General features: G+C 46.2%; 1 protein-coding gene across 1 annotated transcript in view; it reads left to right on the top strand.

Annotated features, from left to right (window-relative positions):
- The window catches only part of LOC8030520 (protein unc-80 homolog), a 231,893-nt gene that overhangs the window by 197,096 nt on the left and 11,659 nt on the right, over positions 1-23,138 (top strand). The window contains exons 46-52 of the mRNA XM_042293095.1: positions 1,891-2,020; positions 2,119-2,184; positions 7,094-7,312; positions 8,844-9,001; positions 14,046-14,156; positions 19,753-19,984; positions 22,924-23,127. Coding sequence (XP_042149029.1) covers positions 1,891-2,020; positions 2,119-2,184; positions 7,094-7,312; positions 8,844-9,001; positions 14,046-14,156; positions 19,753-19,984; positions 22,924-23,127 — 1,120 coding nt within the window. The remainder of the gene's footprint in view (positions 1-1,890; positions 2,021-2,118; positions 2,185-7,093; positions 7,313-8,843; positions 9,002-14,045; positions 14,157-19,752; positions 19,985-22,923; positions 23,128-23,138) is intronic.

Genomic DNA, 23,138 nt, shown 5'->3' with positions numbered 1-23,138 from the left:
AGTTTTTTTTTCTGCATGCGCGTTTTAAGTTACAGACCCCATAGTAGAAATTTGCTCGGACGCTCGTTCACCGGCAGACCAGCGGCATCAATACCGAACGTGGTACTCTTTTCGATCGCGTGGTCGTTGCTTGATTTCCTTGTTGCGAATTGTTGCGTGTTCCTTTTCATGTCAAATGCCGTAAACGATTGGTCACCCCTAGGTTGTCATACTGTCGCACTGCGTGCGAACTCAGAATAGAGCTTACAAACATGTTTAATAAATCGCTATAGTTTCGGACTTTCGGCAGCCGTAATATATATATAATAATAAAGACATGGCACAGAACTGCTCTATGTTCATGCTGCTCCAAAATGTTTAGTTTTCCTGATACCAAGGTGCTCCAAAACAAGCTTTTCCCTGCTCCAAAAGGGGAGTTTATGGGATACGAATTGCTCCAAAATTGGGTTTTTCTTGCTCCAAAAATTGCTCCAAAACCTAAAATGGCTGGACCACCACTGAAATACTGAACAGCATATTATTCAAAACTACTACAGTCGCTGACCTATTTTTCGGATGCCAATAATTCGGACTTAATAGATATTTCGAACCTAAAGGAGAAACTGCGACCTTCCCGCTAAAAAGATTGCATATTCACAACCAATGTTTCGGTCAGCTTAAAGTCCGAAAGTTCGATTTTTTTGACAAAATCGTTGCGAGCAATCAGCGGGAAACACCACCGAGAAGCCACCATTTTGGATTCTATGTTGGCTGCACATGGATTGGCTTGGTTTGGCAGCGCTGCTTGAGTACTGCCAAGTCCTTCTGCTAGGTGATGCTATACAGCTTCTTTTTCTCTAGCTGTGCATCATTATCAACATCAGTGTTACCATTTCGCTTCGTTCATTCGCCATTGCAGTCATGGACTTGCACCTCTCATCTTGTCTCGATGAATTAATTATGTTTTCGAACTACGCAGGCTTGGACGTCATGGCCCCGTCTGTTCTTCTGCCACTGCGAAGTGTCGCTAAGAAATGCGGAAAGTGCTTGACCACAATGCTAGGAAAGAAGGCAGCAATTCTCAAGATGATAGAAAGAGACCGAACACAAACAGGCGTAACCTGAAACAAGGCCCACAAACGTAACCTGAAACAAGGCACTATTAACGGCTTTTTCAATCCCGCTTAGATGTAAGAAAGACAAGCTTTTAATCTGCTGATTCTTCGGACTGCTCTATTATTCAGACATTTCTTCGGTCCCTGCAAAGTCTGAAAAATCGGTTGGCAACTGTACTCAAAAATTAGAATATTCCCTCAACACTAAAATATGGGCTCATGTTCATGAGAAGTTTCAGCTTGATCGAGTATGCACACCCCAGAAGCGTTAACCTTCTATGTGAACTGTTAGAAATATATAAATGCGAGTTATGAGGAGTTAAATGCAGCTGCACCCGTGAATGTGAATATACAAGCGTGACGCAGTCTTTCATTTATACAATAGTGACCTTATGGCCTAACATAAAAATTAATTTACATTACATTAAGACCCTGGTCAAATCATGGGCGCTTAGCAAATAATTTGAAGAAATCCAAAGTTTGGGAAATGTTAATAGTGGGCGTCTGGAACGAAGTAGGTACTTCCGCGCTATTTTACGGTATTCAAATATATGCTTTTCACTTTAAGAGGGGCACTTTTTACTGCATGAATGCACCTTTGGCAATAAAATTTTTTGTTATAAGAAAGCTCACGTGGAAATTCACATTAAAAATAAAAGCCTTCCCATCCGATGTAACAAATATTTTATTTCAAAACCTTTAAGTGTCCAAGATATTTTCGCATCACATTTGTGTTTTTTTGTTTAACCTGGTGCACATAACAGGCATAATCAAACATTGTCCACTTTCCTTGCAGTTATTTGCTGATTATGCCGACTATCCTCCAAATCTACTCCAACCATCAGACCAATGGACTGCTGTGCAGGACAGTGGAGTTCATCTGCAAGCAGTTCTATATCATGCACAGGAAACCCTTCATTCTCCAGGTTTGCATTTTTTCACAAAGCTATAAAAAAATGTTTGCATTGATTCGTTTTATGTGCATTTCTGCACTTCTTGACCTTGTATCTTGCATCTTTTGCAGATGTTTGGTAGCGTTGCACCGCTGTTGGACCTTGATGTTAACAGTAACTTCGGAGATGCAAACAAGGCAAGTACTTCAAAGAGCATCGCGTCACGAATGATGATTGATGAAGCGGTCAATAACGAAAGAAACTTGACATTTAATGTGGCAAACTTGTGCCAAATCAAAAAGGATACAGAAGATAACAACAGAGCGTCGCAGGCGTGGAAGTCTGCGTAGCAGCAGGTTGGAGCACAAGAGCTAGACGCTAAAGCCTGATTCGCATGAATTCCACTCGCAATTTTCAGTCGCGACGTTGCTCGGGCTCCAAAAGCGTAAACCGTAGCTGGGTTGGTCGACGTGGATACTGAAAATCGCAAGCAGAATTGGACCGAGTGAATCAGAAATAACAAGTCGATGGTGGCCACTAGTAACACTGATCAACATCTCTTTGTATCTACTGTTTACACCGAGCCTGCTTCAAACTTAAAAGTCTTCTGAGACCTGCACTTTTATCGCAATTACCGGGCCAACGTTTGGTCTACGGGCCGGTGTCGTCTGAAAGAGCAAACGACCAACAGACACATTTGAAAGAGCAGACGACAGTTCGAACGATCAGGTGGCCGTTTGAACTTAAAGACGCGCTGAACGTAGTCCGCAGGTGGTCCGTACAACTTGACGGTTTTCCCGCATTCATGTTGGAACAAAACAAATAAATCTGATGACCAGAAGTATTCGTGAATTTAACCCAAAGTGCTTCCCGCCCAAGCAATCGTGATCCGATAATGCACGGCACATATCCACGTTCTTGGACGAACCGAGCACATGAAAACTGACCTTCAAACCTTTCTTGACTCTTGGTAGAGCCTCAGTTGCGTCATTTTGTCAAGAAGGCAGGTTTTATCTGGTTTCTTTCAAAACAACGAAGGGATGCAGGTCTCGCATGGTGACTTCTGCCCACAGCCCCAGACCGGAAATGTGCTCGACGTGCCACCACTGCGCCATGACATAACAGAGTTGAGTTTGTCTATAGCACTGCAGAAGCTTACAGAACTCGCAAGCAATAATGCACACACTAATTAGCTTTTCACTCATAGTTCATCACTTGGTGGCTTAGGCCTGCTAAATTAACACTTAAACTAGAAATTTGAAAGCCAAAGAAGCTGTGAGGGCGTGTGTGAATAGTAGATTTTGAGTTCGAAGCAGATTCGAAGTGAATAGTAGTTCTGACTGAGTATTTTCGAATTGAATATCAAATAGTTTTTCCAAGCCTTTCACTACTGCAACATGCCTAAAAAAACTCAGTTGAAGCAGTGAAGGTTATCCCTAACCTTCCACTTGGCCATTTTTAAGTTAACTTTAATTGAACTAGATTCATAAAACATGGCTCAGAAAGTCCAAAGCCTACGTTGGGATGGCAAGTAAACAACAGACTCGACTTACAAATAAACCAATAGAGGTGTCCGGCTATACCTAATTGCGAGGATTTATAAATCCTCTTGCTATATGCAAATATCCTTTATTAAATCTCGAATTTTAGAAAAGAAAAAAAAAAGATGGTCATTAATATTGAGTGCAAATTGTCAGGACATCTCTGCCTAACCTATACTCTTGTATAATAGCCACTGTTTAATTTTCTAATAGTAGTTTAGAATAGTATGGTGTTCAGTATTCGGTTCGAGATGAACTGCGATATTGGTATTTTTCTAAGCATTGATCGCGGCAGTTTAGCCCTGTTGAGCGCACTTCTTATCGAGCACTGGAGCACTGTGGAGAAGCAACACCTGCGGACGCCAGCTCTGCAGATGTTGCTTCTCCGCATCCCACCAGTGCTCTGTAAGAAGCACACTCAACGGGGCTAACCCACCGCAATCAACACTTAGAAAAATATCAATATAGCAGTTCATCTTGAATCGGATACTGAGCAGCGTTTTAATCGAAACTACTACAGTGTAGACCGCATATAACGTATGTCGCAGGAGTCGCGAAAATCCGCACTACAAGCGGTACCGCGCTATAACCAAAATATCAATTTTCAGGCCAAAATACATGCCATGAGACAACTTACCTTTGTAAAAGAATTTATTTTATGTTAGATGCAAAATAAAGCTTAGTTTGATGGAAGTCTTTATTTAACCAGACTAGTACAGTTCTGTCTGAAGTGTGTCACACATTTTGAAAGAAATGAGCGGCTTTTGCCTAATGCAGCCTTTTAACGGCGTCACGGGTTTCGGACAAACGTTGCGAGTGTTCAGGATTGCTAACCCTAATCACTTTTCTCCAGAGATTGAAACGCGTGAAAATTCGCATCCTTCATACGGTACGCGCCAGTAATACCTTGAACTTGAGCACACGCATGAAATGCGCCAAATAAGAAATTCGGGCGATGTTCGAGGACACAAATGCTTAGAAATCACCACTCTAGTCGAAGTAAAACACGACGACACGGGCATTTCTGCCGTCTTGAGAGCACCGCCACGACATCGCCGCACGCGTAGTTGGATCTTCCCTTCTAGTACGTGCTGGGTTATCATAGCGACACACAACGAAAATTCACAGTCAAGGATAGCGCTTTTACGCAGAACGATGAGATGAACGCCGTCTACGACGACGATCACAACTGACGCCATCTTTGCGGATAGAAGCAGCCGGCCCGCGACCGGCATGCAACGTGCGCGAACACTTTTCCTCGACCTGTGATTGGTCTGTCGTTGCTGTTGTTTGTTTCTTTGTTTGCAACACAGCGGAGGGACGCACGCACGTGAACAACACGTGCGTGCGTCCCTCTGTCGCTATGGCAACTGAAACCTCTCTCTTCGCTTCTTCCCGCTTCTTCGAGCAACCTCCTTGCCCCGCCAGTGCCGCTTGCGGCCAACTTGCGTCTCGCGCCGTCAGCGCCGTTATCTAGTGTTGCACAGGGAAGCGTGCTCGCTGCTCCAGTCGTCGGCGCGGTCGGCGGGCTGTGCCAGAAACCGCACTATAACCGGTATTTCCCTTCGCGTGCCTGCATTTTAAGCGGTATGTAATTACATGGAGTTCTATGGGAGGTGAACCGGTGGTTTAAAAAAACCGCGTTATACCCGGTCCTGCACTATAAGCGGTTACGTTGTAAGTGGTCTATACTGTATTAGAAAATTTGAATAATCGCACATTCCTGCATGAGGGTACTATGGGGAATCCCTAGGTTCCTAGGAACCCAGTTTGGAAGCCCATGCTCAAACAAAACCCTAGCTATAAGGTGTGCAACCCTAAGTTCTGAAAGATGAAACTAAACCTGATTTTGCAGTTTGAGGCAGCCAGTGCTGCCGGTGGCAGTCGAACCCCGTACGAATGGGCGAGCCACTCTCATTCTTGCATTGGAAGCCACCCAGAACAGATCTGCTCATTTTATTCTCACAAACTGCCACTGCACTGCTAGCGTCACCAGCATGAAAATCACCCTCTCACTGTCACCCTTGTTCTTTTGCCGAAAAGTTGCTCGCCTTTCTTTATTTCATAAAATTACTTTTCGTAATTCCATTCCATGCGACCCATTGATGACTGCCCTGTTTATGTTTTCTCTCGTCCCGATCATCAGCACAAGGTCGGCATCCCAAGTTCGATCACAACAACGTTTCATTCGTCTTTCATCCCCCGTACGTCCCAGAACAGGAACCTTATTACTGGGACAATTGTCTCCATTATGAAGTTTTTTTAGAACTGCCATTAATAATTATATATTCTTGTAGATTTTGCCAACCGTAATTACTCCAATATAAGTCGACACCAAATATAAATAAATGCCTTAGAATCACCTAAAAAAAAAATCAAACATAGATTTGCCTTTTTTTTTTTTTAAAAAAAAGAGGAAAGTTTTGACTAAAGAATCAAACAAACTTTTATTTACAGCGCTTACAGCTAAATCACAGCGTGATGCCGAAAACTTCATTGCCATCAGAAGCTCTGGACATATCGTCGTCTATAGCTTCGTCTAAAGGCACAGTCACACCGGTGATGTAAATCAGTCGCGCGATGCAACTAGATCGCATCGAAAAAAAATTAGATGGTCACACTGGCGTGCGCAATCAGCGAGTCCAACACCTTCGATGGCGGGTTGCTTCTCGAAAACTCTCGCTTCAAACTCCGCTGACTGGCTCAGCCGCTCCGCGACTAGATCGCATCGCAAAAAGTCAGGTCAGGTAGCGACTGCTCAAATCGCGTCGCTTTTTTTCCGCGATGGTCACTTTTGCGATTAAAGTTATCGCGCGACTTGATCGCATCGCTGGTGTGAACGCGCTTTAAAGTGCTGACACCGTTGAAAAATGACGACAACAAGAAACGAAAGAAGGTGGAAATCGGCAAAGCGACGAAAGGCCAAATACGAAGATGCGAGCGACGTTGCGAGCTGCAAGAAACGAAAGTAACCTCCATATTTTGTTTTGCTGCACATCTGTGAGGGGGAGGGAGGTGAAAAGGAGGGGAGGGGGCAAAGTGCGTGGCCAAGCGTGGCATGTGTTGGGCCATTGGGCGCGTCACGTACCCCTCCCTCTTCTTCCTCCTTTGCGTCGCGAGGGGCATGTGCGAGCTGCGCCAGCCGGGGACAGGCAAGGAACCCAATGCCCGAAGGATGCGCGTGATTAGCAGCCACGGCAGACCACGGGCCGCCGGCTGCTGCAGTTTTGGTTGTTTTTGTGCACCATAAACTTCTTGAAACAAGAAGCAACGCGAGCAGCGCTACGGCAACACTGGCTCGGTTACTCGATAGCTCCATGCGTTCGGCAGGGTCGCGAAATTTGGTCGCAAATGCAGGTCGAAATTCTCTGGTCGCAATTATAGGTCATCCCTTAATTTTTGACATTTCCAAGAAAAAAAAGAAAAGGTGACATATTTGAATAAACACGGTAACTTATAATTTGTATTTTGTTGTCCAATATTTTTTCTCTGCTCCTCTTTTGTAATGCCTTCGGGCCTTGAGGAGCAATAAATTGAAATGAAGTGAGTGCCCTTTTGTGCGCAGATGCAGCCCAAGGCCCTGTTCCAGCTGCTGCAGTCCCTGGCCCAGTACATTGTAGATCCCCTGGATATCCTGGAGCTGGTGGATGCAGAGAAGCCCTTGCGGGCACTGGACTTCTGCTACCAGATGGACCCGGACACCCTGACCATTCTGGACGCCGTCTCCCTCTGCGTCACCGTCGTGTCCTACGCCTCGGACTCTCATCGGGGACACCAGATGCTGGTGGGCATTGGAGGCTCTCGATACCATTCGCGTTTTTGACGAGTACCAACTGCTTTGGGGCACAGTGGCTGCACCGGCCGAGTTCAGGTGGAGAAGTGCCCTTTGACGCTTAATCGGCTCTTTTTATAACTTAAAAGGGGGTAGAGAGTCTGGATTGAACGGAGGGAAGAACTGAAACCGGGGGGCATCTGCAATTTAATGGCGAGGACCAGTGAATTTACCGTGCTCTCGAATGTGGTCCTCCAATTTCCACTCGACGACGGCGTAGAAGTTTCGTGCCGTTGCCTGCCACCATCCTGGCGGTGGCAGACCAGTGGAGGCGTATACGGCAAACGCCAGTTACGCCGCAGGTCGCAGTCCGGTCTGAAGTTTGTGGAAACTTGAGCAGCCAAAAGTTGAGACTCTGTGACAACAGTGGTACGTACTCGCATTCGCTCGTACCTTTTACCAGAATGTGCCATTGGATGTCTCAATCTGTGCAGTTGAGCAAAGCCCAACCACCAGGATTGTGACATCTGACAGCATGACACGTCGACCCCTGCAACGTAATACATTGCCACTTCAGGATCCCTTTTGGATGCACGGGCGGTATAGGTCGCAAAACACGCCGGTCGAAGACGCATTCCAAACATCGTAGTGCCGAAATAGTGATGCCATAAAAGACTGAGCAGACGCCCGCGTCAGAAATATAGTGCCCAGCTGCCACTTTTAAAATGTTTGAAAGCTGACCGAAGGACATATCGAGCACCCACCCCAGACATCCTAGTCCTTCTATCCTTTGTTTTACCTTATGACTGTTCGCAGCAGATGCTACGAGCCGTTGGAGCTGGTTTGGTTCCATCTAAGTGTCACTTGACCTTTGGGAGCGGTGTGACGACGGAGGGGGTGCATAATCACGGGGTGTGCTCGCAGCGCTCGATTGGCTGGGATAGCTCGTACCAATTGCTGCGGTTGGTCGTAAGGTGAAATGGAGCATAGCTAACCGAGTTGCTCCTCCTCGTTGGCAGCTTCTCCAAGCACCCTGGTGCAAAGCGGCAAAGCTCGCCCTGTCGGTGCATCTTCTGGATTTTTGCTTGTAGACCTGACAAGCTCCCATCCCCCAATTTTTTTAGATTGCCTCCAAATTGTGGGTGGGAACTTGCTCAGTGTTTTAAGGCAGGTGCCAGCTAACACACCTGTCGTTGGGTTCCGTCGGCATTTTGAAAGACTCGTTAGTTTTCCTCGGCTTCTTGTAGCTGCACATTTCGTGGACCATCAAGTGACGAAATTATAGGAGTAACTATGGCAGAAAAAATGCCATCTACTTCACAAATCATAGTCTGCACGTGCGGACGATTTGTAGAAGACCTTAGGGGTACTGGAAGATTGGAGACATTTAGTAACACCGAAACATAATACGATGCATTCAATCTTAATTTCTATGCCTTTTTGTTACGTCGAGCAGCAGCAAGTTTTATCTTATCACTGCTTTAAGTTCACCCAGGAAGTTCTGATGGCACCTCTATTTCACCGTGCTGAAATGGATGCGCAGACAATCCTGGAGGCGGTGCTGCCCTTTTACCTGCACCATCTGCAGTCACTGACGACGAGGAAGGAAACGCCTGGGGGTCCCCGCACGGAGCTGCAGATGATCCACAGCGTGTCCGTCTGCATGAAGACACTCATCAGCAACTGTGAAGCCCTCACCAGGTGGGCACTTCCCATCGACGCTCTTAAATCCGTCGGATGACAAGATCCACGAAGAGCGATGTTAAAAAAACATTGAGCAGTCCCGCGCTAATCGACAGCGCAGTCACAACGATAGTTGGGACACGTCACGGCGAAGTCGTTGGGCATCAGCTTCACGTTCACGCACCATGGGATGTGTGAACAAAAGCATTCGGAACAAAATAGGTATCTGACCATTTTGTTCCGAATGCTTTTATTTCTTTTTTGTTCCGGAGCGTGTGAAAACGTGTCTCCCGGCACGAGGTCTTGGCATTGATGGTGTTACGACGGCGTTTTGTTATCGGCTTTTTCTTAGTATTTTTTCAGAGAGCACGTGCTGTGGGCACTGGGTACTACAAGAACCCCAAGTTTAAAGTGGGTGGTTAACGTTGTGGCGTAGCTCTGCGGTGGCGTCTCCTCTTTGCACACAGTGGACCCAGGTTCGATTCCCACAGGCGGCGGGTGATCTTTAAGGATTTGGTAACATCTACGGACGCCCTACTAGGCCGACTACAACATCGACAACGGCAACAATTATGACTGTAACATCAACAACGGATGTCATTTCCAGTTGTGGATAGAGCCCATAACAGCTGTCGCTTTAAAACGGTCCTTCTTTGTTGTTCGAACGTGAGCAGGTACGGGCAGATAGCATTCATAGCTCCTCCCGAACAACGGAAAACAACCTTTTTCGAACGACACTCTTTTTGTGCAAACTTTGTGTTCGCCATAAAAACCACACTAGAACCACCTTCCACCGCAGGCAATGGGCATCCCAACGTTCCACCGGTTCCGTCACTCCTTTCCATATGGGCCGTGCTGATAGCGTAACAAGTTACACCAAGTGGACGCGGCACGAAAAAGCGCCAGGCGTTCTAGGAAGCCCGTTGACTGACTTGGATCCAAAAATGTTGCCTCCCGCTATGGAGCCTGCTAAAATCGATACAGTGGGTTGGTCATGGGTGGCCAAGCTGCGGTTTGCGAGCATCATGAGGTTCATCGAGGGTCCACGTGCAGCTCGAGGCCCCCTAATAACCGAAACGCCCTCCTCTCCCTCACCCGCACATTCAGAAGGAACCATGTATAGCGAGGGTCCCTCGGAGCCCAGGGATTCCCCAGAGCACCTTCGGGGCTTCCCCGAGCTCGCAAATTTCTTTGGCGGTCCTTGCCCCTAAGTAAAGTGTTCTTCCAATTTAAGCACTAGTGCAGACAATCTGACCCTTTCATTGAGCTATGTGCCAAATGCTTCCTAGTATGTGAATTATTGGTTAAAAGATCTGTAAGCACCTGCACTGCTTTACTGCATCAATGCCAAGACCCAGACGGGTTCCCCGACTTCTGAACAAGTTAAATGGGCATTCCTCAAGATCAAGAAGTTTGAGAAATAAATGACAGCCAGTGTTTTGCCACCTTTGTGCCATCATACGTGTGTTGGACTAATCGAGCAAGTTTGACATAGGGCAATGAGCAATCACTTTGCAAGTGGAATTCGCCGTGGGATCCAACTGAGATGAAAAGTAAAACAAGAACTGCCACGCCTCCCCACTTTTTACTGAGGTTTTTCACTTTGTTATTTTTTGTGGTTCTTTTGCATATGTCCGTCTGGCCACCATCAGGCTATGTGTTCCAAGCTGTCACCCAATTTATTTATTTATTTGATACCTATGATGTCCAGGATGCATTACAGTAGGGGGGCCGTAAGAAAATATGCAAAAACAAATTGCAAAGGACAAGTGCAAAAATCAAAAAACAAGATTAATGGTAAAGGCTTACAACAATAACATCAAATCGTAGAAGAAAAAGTCCGAGGACACCCAGGCACTCCGCCCCCTTAGTTCGTCTGTGGCGTAGTGGCGTGGACGGCCACATGTCGTCGTAGAATGGCCGAACGCGCGCTTTTCTGAAGTGGCTGTGCCGCGCTGAGCTCGGCTGTGCGGCCACTCTGGAGTCTGCCCGGACAGGCTCTGGCTCTGCCGCCACCGCTCCCTCCCCTTACCGACGGCCACACCGCTGCGTGCGCTGCGTCGCCATGGAGGCCTTTTTTTAAATTACGTTGCACGAGAGCCAATGGGAGCTTGGTTCCTTGATGATGCGTGCCAGCCAATGGGAGCATAATCCATCAGAATTCGGCTTCACTTGGGAAAGGGGATTTTAGGTACCGTTTGGCCAACGTTTGGCGTGGCTTCAAAGCTGATGGCGTCCGTTCACTCCATGGAACAGTTAATGCTTTTGCATTAAAAGTAATATGGGCATCACTGCCCGGAACTTTCAAAATCGTCAAAATTTTAATCCACCTCATCTGTTTAAGGGGATACTACAACGAAATTTCGGCGCTCATTTTTTGGTCTATATGTGTTCAAAGGAGCAGCATCACATCGAACATACCAATATCTTGTTTAAAAAGGTCACGAAAAGGAATTTTGAAACAAATGAAATGATTAGCAAAGATCATCTGGTGGATGTCGCTAACGCCTCGCTTGTAATGCCCGTCCAGGAACCTTGACAGCTAGTGACGGAGGTTGTCTCGCCTCCGGCCACGACGAGAGAAGAGGGGCAGGGGGGACCCCCCTCTTTCCGAGAATGCCTTTTGTGTGTCGCAGAAGTCGCTATTGTCCCCCTACAAGATTACAGAAGATTATCCCGTCACTCAAAATTCGTACAAAAGCAGCCGCTTCGGTGGCTGAAACTAATAGGCCATCCTCTCGTCGTCAGCCTCGCCTTAGCTTTGCTCGTCCTGAGACGACCTACGTCATGGTTGCGTTGGATGTCACGTGGTCTCCGCTGGGCCTTCTCCGAGCGCTTGCCAGAGTTGGCCGTTTATAACGAAAAATACAGCCACCAGGCTCAAAATACAAGCGTGCGATTGTCATTTACGGATATTGTGGATCATATTCAACCTATTTTTGAACACGACAGGAATATTTCAAGTTTCGTTGAAGTATCCCTTTAAGATTTAAAATATTAAAAAAGTACTTTTTGTTGTTGAGAAATTATTTTTAACGATGAGCCTCTTCGATCGTGCCTTCAGGCACCCGCTTCACAGGCGATGCAAGCTAACATTCGCCAGCGAGGCATTAACGGTGTGAGACGCCGCCGCAAGGTCTCCAACGCTCTTTTGAAAACATGTTTTCTTCAGTTGAAGTGGATGTTATCCCAACTTCCATACATTGGTATCCTCTTTACAAAACGCAATGATACTGGCGTCTTAAATTTACTCCACTTCCGTCCAGGTAAGTGCCGATGAACGCAGGGCTGCATCATCCACTTTCCGAGTTTGGGAATGCATACTGCACGTTGACATCGTGTGTCGTATGTCCAGATAACAATTTATACCGGATAGCTCTTCACCAATGAAAAATTATCACAGTGACATTGCTTCACCATTGAACTTAAATGTATTTTGATAGGACTAAGGTGTATTGAAGCTTGTCGCATCCACCAAAAACGAGACAGCGCTGCTCAGCAGTAACAGTAATTCGTTGCAACAATGATAACATCAATTCATAAAAAAAAATTAGTGAGCAGAGGGAAGCTCAACTAACCTATCTGGCAGCCATAGGCGTGCACAGCGGGGGGGACTGAGCATGCTGTGGCCCCTCTAATGACTCCAGAGGGACGCAAATTAAGTGTGGTTTTATTTTTGTTGTGTAACACAACAAATGGGCGTAAAATTCTAGACAGAATTTAGGCAAAAAAGTAGGAATAGGCGAATATTCGGTTATTACGAATAGCCAATCGAATTCTGTTCTATTCGGCATTCACTTCGAATCGAATTTAAGTATTCGACAATAAGGCTGGCGGCGCGCATGCGCAGCTGCGCGCCGCCAGCCTCATCTGCACAGTTTTTCTCCTCCGCCATGGGCGGAGGAGAAAAAAACGGTCTACTACAATTCCATATTTTTTCTTCCAAATTGACGCAACCGCCCAAAAAAAAGAAAAAAAAAAAAAAAGCCAGCTTGCTTTGTTAGTTGGCTTCCCCCAACACAACCACCTGTTTTAGGGTAAAGCCAACTTGCAGAGCAAAGCGGCGCTCTGCAGAAGGTGGTCCCGTTGGACGTGCTCCGTGCTCTCGGCATAGTTCGGCGCTAATGCGCGAATAAAGAAGGCAACGGCCTCAGCATTTTGGAGTCCGTCGATAGTGTAGAAAAATATCGTTATCGCGGTTGCAATGAAGAAAAAGCAGCAGAAGATGCAAGACTACTTCATTGTGTAATATTTCAGCAGAAAGTGGATTTTTGAGAGTCAAATTCATTAAAACTTTTATATAGAATTACCTGCTATATCGAACTGGTAGACTTATCTTTGTGAGTTGGATATAAACGGGTTTGACTTACTCTGGCTTGGATTTACAACCAGGTGGCGCAAGCTTCTGACCGTTTTGACTCTTTCGTGCTACCGAACTCAATACACTTGGAATTAACAATTACAGTATATCTAATGCCAAATAAGGGAAAATATAAAACTATAGTTTAAACATATCTTGCGGTATTTTTTGCTTGTACTATTTGAACTATTTGATTCGAAATTATTTGATCAAAATCACTATTCGCTTCGAATTCGATTCGGACCCCAAATGCTCTATTCGCCCATGCCTACAAAAAAGTTTAGAATCATTTAACTCTTAGCCACCTGCCAAACAACTGTACCCTAAGCTTCTGCCAATCACGCGAAACAACTGCAAAGAAAAATAATTGAAGCGGCAGGAAAAAAAGACTTTGAGACACTTCGAGAAGGTTTGGCAGTTGCAAAAGCTTCCAAAAAGCAACGAGAAAAAAGAAAATGAATATTAGAAAAGGGGGACGTAGTAGTGCTAGACATGGCATTGCATGCCCGGAAGGCCAAGATTGGATTTAGCATCCACTGCATCTATCATAAAACACAATTCCGCATATGGCGATTTAATCGATTGTTTGAAATACGACTGCAAAGTTTTATTGCCCATTCTCGGCGATTTATTTTGCTGAGACAGCCGGAGCCAAGGCGAAAGGCAGCCTGTCAGTTTTAATTCTTACCTTGTTCTCTGCAGGAACTATACGGGGCCTCAGAAAGCGATTGACCTGAGGGGTTCTAGCATCAAGAATGCCTCACGAGGTGCTTGTTCGCCTCCCTTCGAAGTCGAGGAGGACCTGCCGTCCAGGTGAGACAGCTGCACTCGAAGCCTGACTCAGTGCCTACTTCCAGGCTGGCTCGCACAAATGCTTTCGAGTGTGATCGATTCCGTTTTAATTGCTTGCAACAGCTTACAACGAGAGAACACACTAACACCATCTATCATGGTGTTAGTTCACATGATGTACCAGCATGATGTACATTAACAACACAACATGATATACCAACAATATGCATACATCGAAAGTGTTCCAGAGCAATCCGATAGGTGGTACCAGTGCACTCTGTCATTGTAAGCGGTCACAAGCAGTTCCAATGCAGTTGATAACACTTAAACTCAAATTTCGGAACCGGTATAATTTGATGCCAGCAGTTTGCGCAATGTACCAACAGCCTAGACAGCAAGACCATACTGCTGAATTTTTATGTCATATAGTGGGGTCAGTTCGGTACAAAGATTGGAAACAATTTCTGCTTCATCATTAAGCTGGGACTCGTGGGATTGAACGCAAGTCTTGGCCGAACATTGACGCAGCACTTGTGCTCGATTTGTGCCCTGTACTAGCGTTTGGTAGAGCATAAAATATCTAGCGGTACGGCCTTGCTGTCTAGAAGGTGCTAAACACTCGTGCTTCGTAAGGCCATCGCCTGGTAATGTGCGGGGTAACTCGCTTTATTAGGATCCCGATTTATTAGTCTGAACAAATAACTGTAATATTTTCAGTCATTGCCCAACACCAATTCATCACGCACCCGACTTTCTGGGCAAAGTAAATGAATTAGTTTCCAAAACGACTTGGAGTCATCGCCCACCCCTTCAAATACCTCGTGAACCTTGTGATCTGCAAACACCCATTCTCTTCCGACGTTGAAATCGGAGACCATAAGGTTGGTGGACATCCACGACAAAGAAACTTTACTTTGTCTATGCATCCTCCCTGATTAAGGCGAGCCCAAGGTCGGAGGACGTCTGTGCAAAAGAAGAGTGATAAGAGATAACAGAATAAAGCTTTGTTTTGTCAATAAACTTGAGCAAGTCCGTTTTCAGTAAAACAAAGAAAAGGAAAAATTGCTAACACACAAGCTGTAACCAACTCTTGGATCGAGACGGCAGCGAACACTCAACCTCCAGGAATGTGACTGTGGAATGTTAAGCAAAAGGGGTTAATAGCAAGAAAATGACTGCATCTCCACGTGGTGAATGATGTTGATTGGAGCAAAGCTCTGGTGGGGCTCATACGCTGAGCTGCAGCATGCTGAGCTTTTCGTTCGTTTTCATCCATGTCAGAAAGAGAGTGTGTGGTATGGAACGTGGTTGTATACGCAGTTGAACATTTCACCGCAGCGCCCTCTCGTCTATAAACGTTGAGCCAATGCACGCAAAGTTTAATGCAATTTATATACGCATTTGACTGCAGCGCCCTCTCCTGTATAGACGTTGAGCGACTACATGCAACGTTTCATCTACGACAGAAACCCGAGCTCTTGAGTTACTACCACATCTCAGAGCCCCCAACTCGTCCCGCAGTCGTGGCCGAGTGGTTAAGGGGGGACACTACCCGGAGAAAAAAAGATTCTTCAAAAAACATTGATTTTGAAAAATTACATATTTACATCCATCTACACCCAGAGAGTATTCCCAGAAATTTTCACTAGTTTACACTTCATAGTTAATTTTTTATAAATTATTTTCTGTCCACCAAAGCTAAAGGAAAGGTAGGGTTTGAAGCACTTTGAACACATTTTTCTCCATTCCACTTTTTTGTATAAATTCCATTTTAGTCAATCTATCGTTTGAGACTGGAAATACAAGCAAGGCTCATTCTTCACTTTTCCAGACTGAAATTTAATAAGGAATGCGCCTATGGAGTTTGTTTTTCACTTTATGGATGTCTTTTATAAAAAAATGTTGACATTTTGTCGGAGACACAGAAGACCAAAAAGTTGACCAATTTCGCAGAAGAGACAATTGATAGAAATCAATTACTTTTTACAAAAACCTTTCCATAGGCGCACCCTTTAGGCATTCTGATACATACCTAGCGAATAAAAATCTTTAATACAGTGTAGACCGCATATAACTAGAGCACTATATAGCTCCTTCGGAGCAGAGTAGCGCAATCTAGAACGCCGTCTCTCGGCGACTAGCGGCGAACGCCCGGAGGTTCCAACTGCGGTCAGAAATGCATGGAGAACGTGAGAAAATCGTTGTTTCTTCAGTTTTGTGGGGATTTTCGGAATGGAAATCATTTTTGACATAATAATGAAACATTTTAGAATAATATGCGATAGGTTTTGTGCCATACAAGGACGTAACTTTTTTTAAAAAATTGCCTGAGCGGCATCATGCAGCAGACGACACGGCGACGTCACACCATTCACGTGACCCGCTCCGGCCAACCCGAAAAGCCCATCTCCGCTGCGAGCAAAAATCGTCTGCTTCAAACGCCATTGCCTTGGAAATTGCCTTCTCAAAATTTGCACACGCATCCGATATTATTAAAACTTTGATAAAGTGTTTAGCGCTTTACTAACTTCACGACAGGCTAGTTTTGAAAAATTTGAACTCGCCGTTAGTTTTTTAATCAGCCGTGTTATGTCGATCTCCATGTATTCTCCCATAGGGCGGGCTGCCTTCTGGAACCCTGAGTACCACGTGACTCGCGCCGAGCCGCTCTGTCGGCCATGTTGTCGGCAAAACACGGGGTTCAAAGGATTGCGCTACTCTGCTCCGTAGGAGCTATATAGTGCTCTACATATAACGTATGTCGCGGGAGTCGCGAAAATCCGCACTATAAGCGGTACCGCACTATAACCAAAACATCAATTTTTCAGGCCAAAATACATGCCATCAGACAACTTACCTTTGTAAAAGAATTTATTTCTACGTTAGATGAAAAATAAAGCTTAGTTTGAGGAAAGTCTTTATTTCACCAGACTAGTACACTTCTCTCTCAAGCCTCTCAAGTGTGTCACACATTTTGAAACAAATGAGCGGCTTTTGCCTGGCGCAGCCTCTTAGCGGCGTCGCGGGTTGCGGACGGATGTTGCGAGCGTTCAGGATTGCTAACCCTAATCACTTTTCTCCGGAGATGAAAACGCGTGAAAATTCGCATCCTTCATACGGTACGCGCCAGTAATACCTTGCGCTTGAGCACACGCATTTCATGCGCCAAATAAGAAATCCGGGCGATGTTCGAGGACACAAATGCTTAGAAATCACCACTGTAGTCGAAGTAAACAAACACGACGGCACGGGCGTTTCTGCCGACTCGAGCGCCGCCACGACATCGCCGCTCGAGTAGGTGGATACGTGCCGGGTTATCATAGCGACACACGACGAAAATTCACACTCAAGGATAGCGCTTTTACGCGGAACGATGAGATGAACGCCGTCTACGACGACGATCACAAAGTTAATCACAACCGACGCCTTGTTCGCGGATAGAAGCAGCCGGCCCGCGACAAGCATGCAACGCGCGCGAACACTTCTCCTGTCGTTGCGGTTGTTGGTTTCCAACGCAGTGGAGGGACGCACGCACGTGAACGACACGTGCGTGCGTCCCTCCGTCGCTAGGGCAACTGAAGCCTTTCTCCTCGCTTCTCCCGCTTCTTCGAGCACCCTCCTTGCCCCGCGAGTGCCGCTTGCGCAACGCTTGCGGCTCGCGCCGTCAGCGCCGTTATCTAGTGTCGCACAGGCAAGCGTGCTCGCTGCTCCGGTCGGCGGCGCGGTCGGCGGGCTGTGCCAGAAACCGCACTATAACCGGTATTTCCCGTCGCGCGCCTGCGTTTTAAGCGGTATGTAATTACATGGAGTTCTATGGGAGGCGAACCGGTGGTTTAAAAAAACTCCGTTATACCCGGTCCTGCACTATAAGCGGTTACGTTGTAAGTGGTCTACACTGTATTGTGATAGTTTTCTGACGATAGATTAACTAAACAGTGTAGGGGTGTTGCTGATAGAAGCTGCCCTAATTTCCTTCCCAATTGTCCGACAGACCTAAAATTTTGTTATGCACCCTCTAGCATGACCACCAGCCTACCCTGCAAATTTCATTAATTTTAAGCCAAGGGTTCAAAAATTGACCCTCCCAGGGGGTGTCTCCCCTTAAAGGGCAACTCCGCTTCTTTTCCAGTAGTGCAAAACTATACAGTTCTCTTTGTTATCATCTACAAAACCCCCATGGCAAATATTACGACGGAATTCCGCCTAGAAGTTCATTAAAATCGCTGTCAAAGTTTGACAAGCACGAATCCGCTGGTTTTGGATGAGACGTGCGGGCCAAACAACACTGCCCGGCTGCATTTCCGCTTCCTCTAAATTCCTTCTCCCGGCACGTCCGCGACGTCATCAAACATGTACAGCTTCTTTTTTTTTTTTTTTCAATTTTGTTTTTTTTCTCGGGGAGAGCACGGGTGGCGCCAGCGCCGTGAAAGACGTGAGTGACGCGCTCGGCCGGCCCGGCGCTCGACTATAGACCTTTTTTGTGTACTCTCGCCCCCAGCCTCCTAATAGGCGTATCCGGTATGGGCGACGAAAAAATAATCCAACGTTTCAACCTGCAAATAGTAAAAAAATAAAGGGGAGGCAAAAAGAGAAAGTGTGACGGTTACGCTTATATCCGAAATGCCTTCTATTGGCGTGGCAAAGGCAAAACAATTTTTTCGCCCATACTGGAAGTGACGTCAATTCAAGATGGCGGCGCACTTGCAGTAAAGGTCTATTGATACTACTGATAAGCCGATCGCCTCGTTGAGCGCGGCTTGTGTTACGTCGCATACTTTTGAACACCAAGTAAAAGGAGGAGAGGGAAGCTGCTTTTGTAAGAATTTTGAGTGACAGGTTAATCTTCTATAATCTTCTGGGAGGAGAATAGCGACGCCTGTGCTAATCCAGGAGGCACAAAGGAGGATCCTGATAAGAGGGGAGCTTCTTCTTCCCCTTGTATATCACGTGGGTGTACATGCTTAGTGATGCCGAATATACAATGTTGTCCGGCTTTGCCACCGTTTTGGTTTCGGTTTGTGATCATGGCTAGAGTAAAATTACAGGAAAAATATTTTATTTTTCGCGAAACAAAGGATTGGGGATTGTTTTTGAGTGCTTCAAAAAGCAAAATCGGCCACTATCTCAAAATTTTTGATATTAAGCGGAGTTGCCCTTTAAGGCGATGGACTAGAAATCCATTGGAGTCTCCCCGCACAGGTTCGAATCCTGTCGACTGGGCAAACATTTTTTCTTTTTTTAAGAAGACAGATGGGATGGCAATCGATGTGAGCATGGACGCCGGACAGACAAGGCTAGACCCTAAGGAGCTTCGCCCCTGAAAAATGATATAGATAACGGAACGACGCTTTCTGGTGTTTACTACTGAAAGCAGCTCTGTCGACACTCGAAATAGGGTAAGCCAAAACCCCACCATTTGGTGCTGTGTTTGGGGCAAAGACATGGATAGATAAAGACTTCCTCCAATGTCGCACACAAACATTTGCAATGCATTTCATTTCGAGCTTCTGCATTACCTGCCCTGCGCTGGCCCGTGGTGTGTCAGATAAAAAATCTGGTACAACCTTCTCGTTATCTAGGACACTTAGGGTGAGGCCACGCTCGGTCCCCCCTGCAGGTTTGTGAACGAGACACTGTACGGGGCGCGCAAGCCCGCCCTGGGCTACGAGCGTGGGGAGGACGAGGACAGCGACCTGGTGCGACTGGAGTTCCGCCAGCCGAGGGACACTCTCCTGTGCGTGGTGGCCGAGTTCCTCACCAAGTGCTCGGCCCGCCTGGCCGACCTCAGCAAGAAGATCCCGGACCTGCCCAGCAAGGCCACCGAGTTGCTCGACGTCAAGTGTCACCTGGTGGGTCGCCCGCTCGGTCCTCCTTTGCGGCACAATACCACCCGGAAGATGAGGCCTCTGCACGACATCATCATTAGCAGACTGCCGACTTGCCCCGAGTGGCAGGCACGCCAATGCTCGACGAGAGATGCAGAAAAGTGGCAGTCAATTTCGTCTTGGCGTCGCTGCCCATTGGCGTCACGCTCGTTACGAGACGCACTGGCAGCGTTGCTGACGCAAGCTAGGCGGGGCTGCGTGGTTCAACTGGAGATGTTGGGGGGAAAGCGCAAGCCTTGCATCCTGGGTGGTGTCACATGGACGCAGCTGCCGGGTATCTTTTCGGTTTGCATGTTTGGGGTGCTGCCACAGCCCAGAGGCTCCAGACTCATCAAACACGAAGTTGAAGCCGAAAGTTGGCGTAGCGCGCCGATTGGTCTTCGGAGACAAAAGTGTGCCGTAATTGTCTCAAGGATTTGATCGGTGCACTCCGTAAACTCTGTCCCCAACTTTGTGTTTAAGGAGTTTGAGGCCCGAGGAGTTCTGAAACTTTTTCATCTTGAGAAATTCTTATCTCTGTCGCACGGTAGCCGAGTAACCCCTCCTAGTCTTGTCATTGATGCTATGGAATGCCGCAGAAGCCCATAGTCTTTGGGAAGAACAATGCACATATTAGAGAATGCTGGGCACATAGTTATGCATCAGTGGACAGCTTGATTAAACTGGGAGAACACTTGGAGGCCTGGGGCAACCAAGGAAATCTGGGATCTCGGAGAACCCTATGGCTTCTAGGAGCCCAGTTTTAATACCCATGCTGTAGTCAATGAGAGGTTAAGAATTCAGCAGCAAATGCCCCTCAAGAGGATTCATATTATACTATGCCAGCCATTCGCTTCCACTCATTATCCTGGCGTTACTGACATCGTGGCTTTACGAATAAGAGTGAATTTGCGCTCCTTACCTACCTGGGTGTACGGCATAAAGTTAGGCTGTTATTTGCTTTTGTCTATACAGGCTGTTTTCACGTCAGATTGTGCAATGAAGGTCCAAATCAGGGATGGGCAGTATTTCAAATACAAGTATTTGAAATGCGTATTTCAGATACTTTGTGTATTTTGCATTTGTATTTAATTACAAGTTGGGTAATGTATTTGACGTGTGTATTTAAATACTAAAACGAGGGTATTTCAAATACAATTGTAATAAAATACAATTTTGTTGGCAAAAATACATCCCTCAAATTTTTTGTCACGACTCAATTTGCTCATCCTAAGACGTGTCCAGAGCAGGAAGAAAACTATGTTCTGCACCGAATGCAGTGTCTCTAAATCAAGCACAAGCGTTTAGTGACTTCGTGGTTACGGTGCTAGTCCAGGGCAAGAATAGTGACGAAATCGACGTTCACAGGCAGACTGACTAAATAAGTGCCTGTGACAACTTGTGATGCTTTCCAGCCTGATTTCCATCCATACTTTTGCCTGGAACATTCTAAATGCGCGGGTCGTCCAGATTTTTGTAACTGGTGCGAGTTGCAACAATAAAAAATTCTCTGGTTAGTGCTGCGCGTCTTGGTCGTCTCGGTTCTTTGTTTGTCTATACCAAAATGTAATCGACAAAAAAAGCTGCTTGAAGCTCTGTACTTTTTTCACCTATTACGTCCAAGCTGAGTAAATTTTTTTGTGATTATGTTTCTGTCACGTTACTAGAGCCTCGCACACTAACTCCAGAGTGTGCGATGCAAAATTAAAATGAGATATCCAGAAACCCGTTGCAGGTGCCCTTAAGTCGCTGACGCAAATTTTGAGGAATGTATTCGGAAAAGTATTTGGAGGAGACCAAATACATTTGGTTGTATTTGTATCTTGTACTTAAATGTTTTTTTGGAAATGTAATTAGATTTGTAATTTAATACATTTTTGACGAAGTATTTTGTATTTGTATTTCAATACATATTTGCATGTATTTTGCCCATCCCTGGTCCATATCATATTTTTTAAAATTTACCGTAATATTGAGGGCCATGTTCCATTCCCGAGTCATTGCCCACCTCTTTTTGAGGCGGATAGTGATTTCCACAAAAACACAGTGTTCACCCACCCCTAAAAATGCCCCAACGCGAACTCTGCGATCCACAAACATTATTCCATTACTCATCCTACCAACATGACACAGCCATGGACCATATGGTTGGAGGACGTCCATGACAAAGTAAAACAAAGAAGGGAAAGACACCTCACTTTGCTGACATATTTCCTCCCCACTTTCCGCAACCCCAAAATCGAAGTACTGGCATGCGAAAGGAAAACGATGGAAATAACAAAAGAAAATTGTTTTGCTTACAAAAAAGTTCGTTCAGACAAAAAAAATCTAAACGAGAACAAAAGTAGTAACCCATTCAGATCTCTCAAGGTCAGCGAACACCCCATATCCTCAAATGTAACCGTGGAGCATAAGTTCAAAGATGCAAGGTCAAAGTCCGTCTCCACCAAAATAAGGTCAGCACAAATAGGTACGCAATCATTCTGCCAGGACGTCACGCAATGTTGAACTTCAAAATATATACCGACTCTCTAGACACTTTTTTCCTCGCCTTATTTTCGCTGTGATAGACCTTCCTCGTCTGAGGGCTTTGGGCTTCACAGTAATGTGCTGTGCATACAGTTCTCAACTGCCAACAGCAGTGCTGTCTGCTGACACTCCTTCGTGAGCTAATGGCCCGTGCTAGGGAACTAATCCTGTGATAACCCTACGGTATAGCAGCACCGTTGTACAGCCTTTGCTGGTTCTAAAAAATGTCTCCTTGGAGCCAACGTTGCGCGGCAAAGCCCCCATAACAAAGACAAGCTTTGCGCTTTTTGATTTTCGTGATGGGTAACCAGGTAGCCCAACGGTCAATTGTGTCGAGAGATACCCGCACCGATCAGCCAACTCACCCCGGCTTGGCTTTTCCCTGCATCTTGCAGCGACTAGCCGAAGTGGCCCACAGCCTGCTCAAGATGGCCCCTTACGACCCCCAGACGATGGCGTGCCGGGGCCTGCGGCGCTACCTCAACGAGGTGCTCCCGCAGTCGGAGTGGGCCCAGGAGGCCATGCGCCCGGCACTCATTATGGTCATACGCCGGCTCGACAAGACCTTCACCAAGATCGCCAAGAAGCCGGCCATACGGGTGCGGCCCCA

Source organism: Ixodes scapularis, unplaced genomic scaffold (genome assembly GCF_016920785.2).
Source record: "Ixodes scapularis isolate PalLabHiFi unplaced genomic scaffold, ASM1692078v2 PGA_scaffold44__24_contigs__length_19508400, whole genome shotgun sequence".
Lineage (NCBI taxonomy): Eukaryota > Metazoa > Arthropoda > Arachnida > Ixodida > Ixodidae > Ixodes > Ixodes scapularis.
This window is presented reverse-complemented; position numbering and strand designations above follow the sequence as displayed.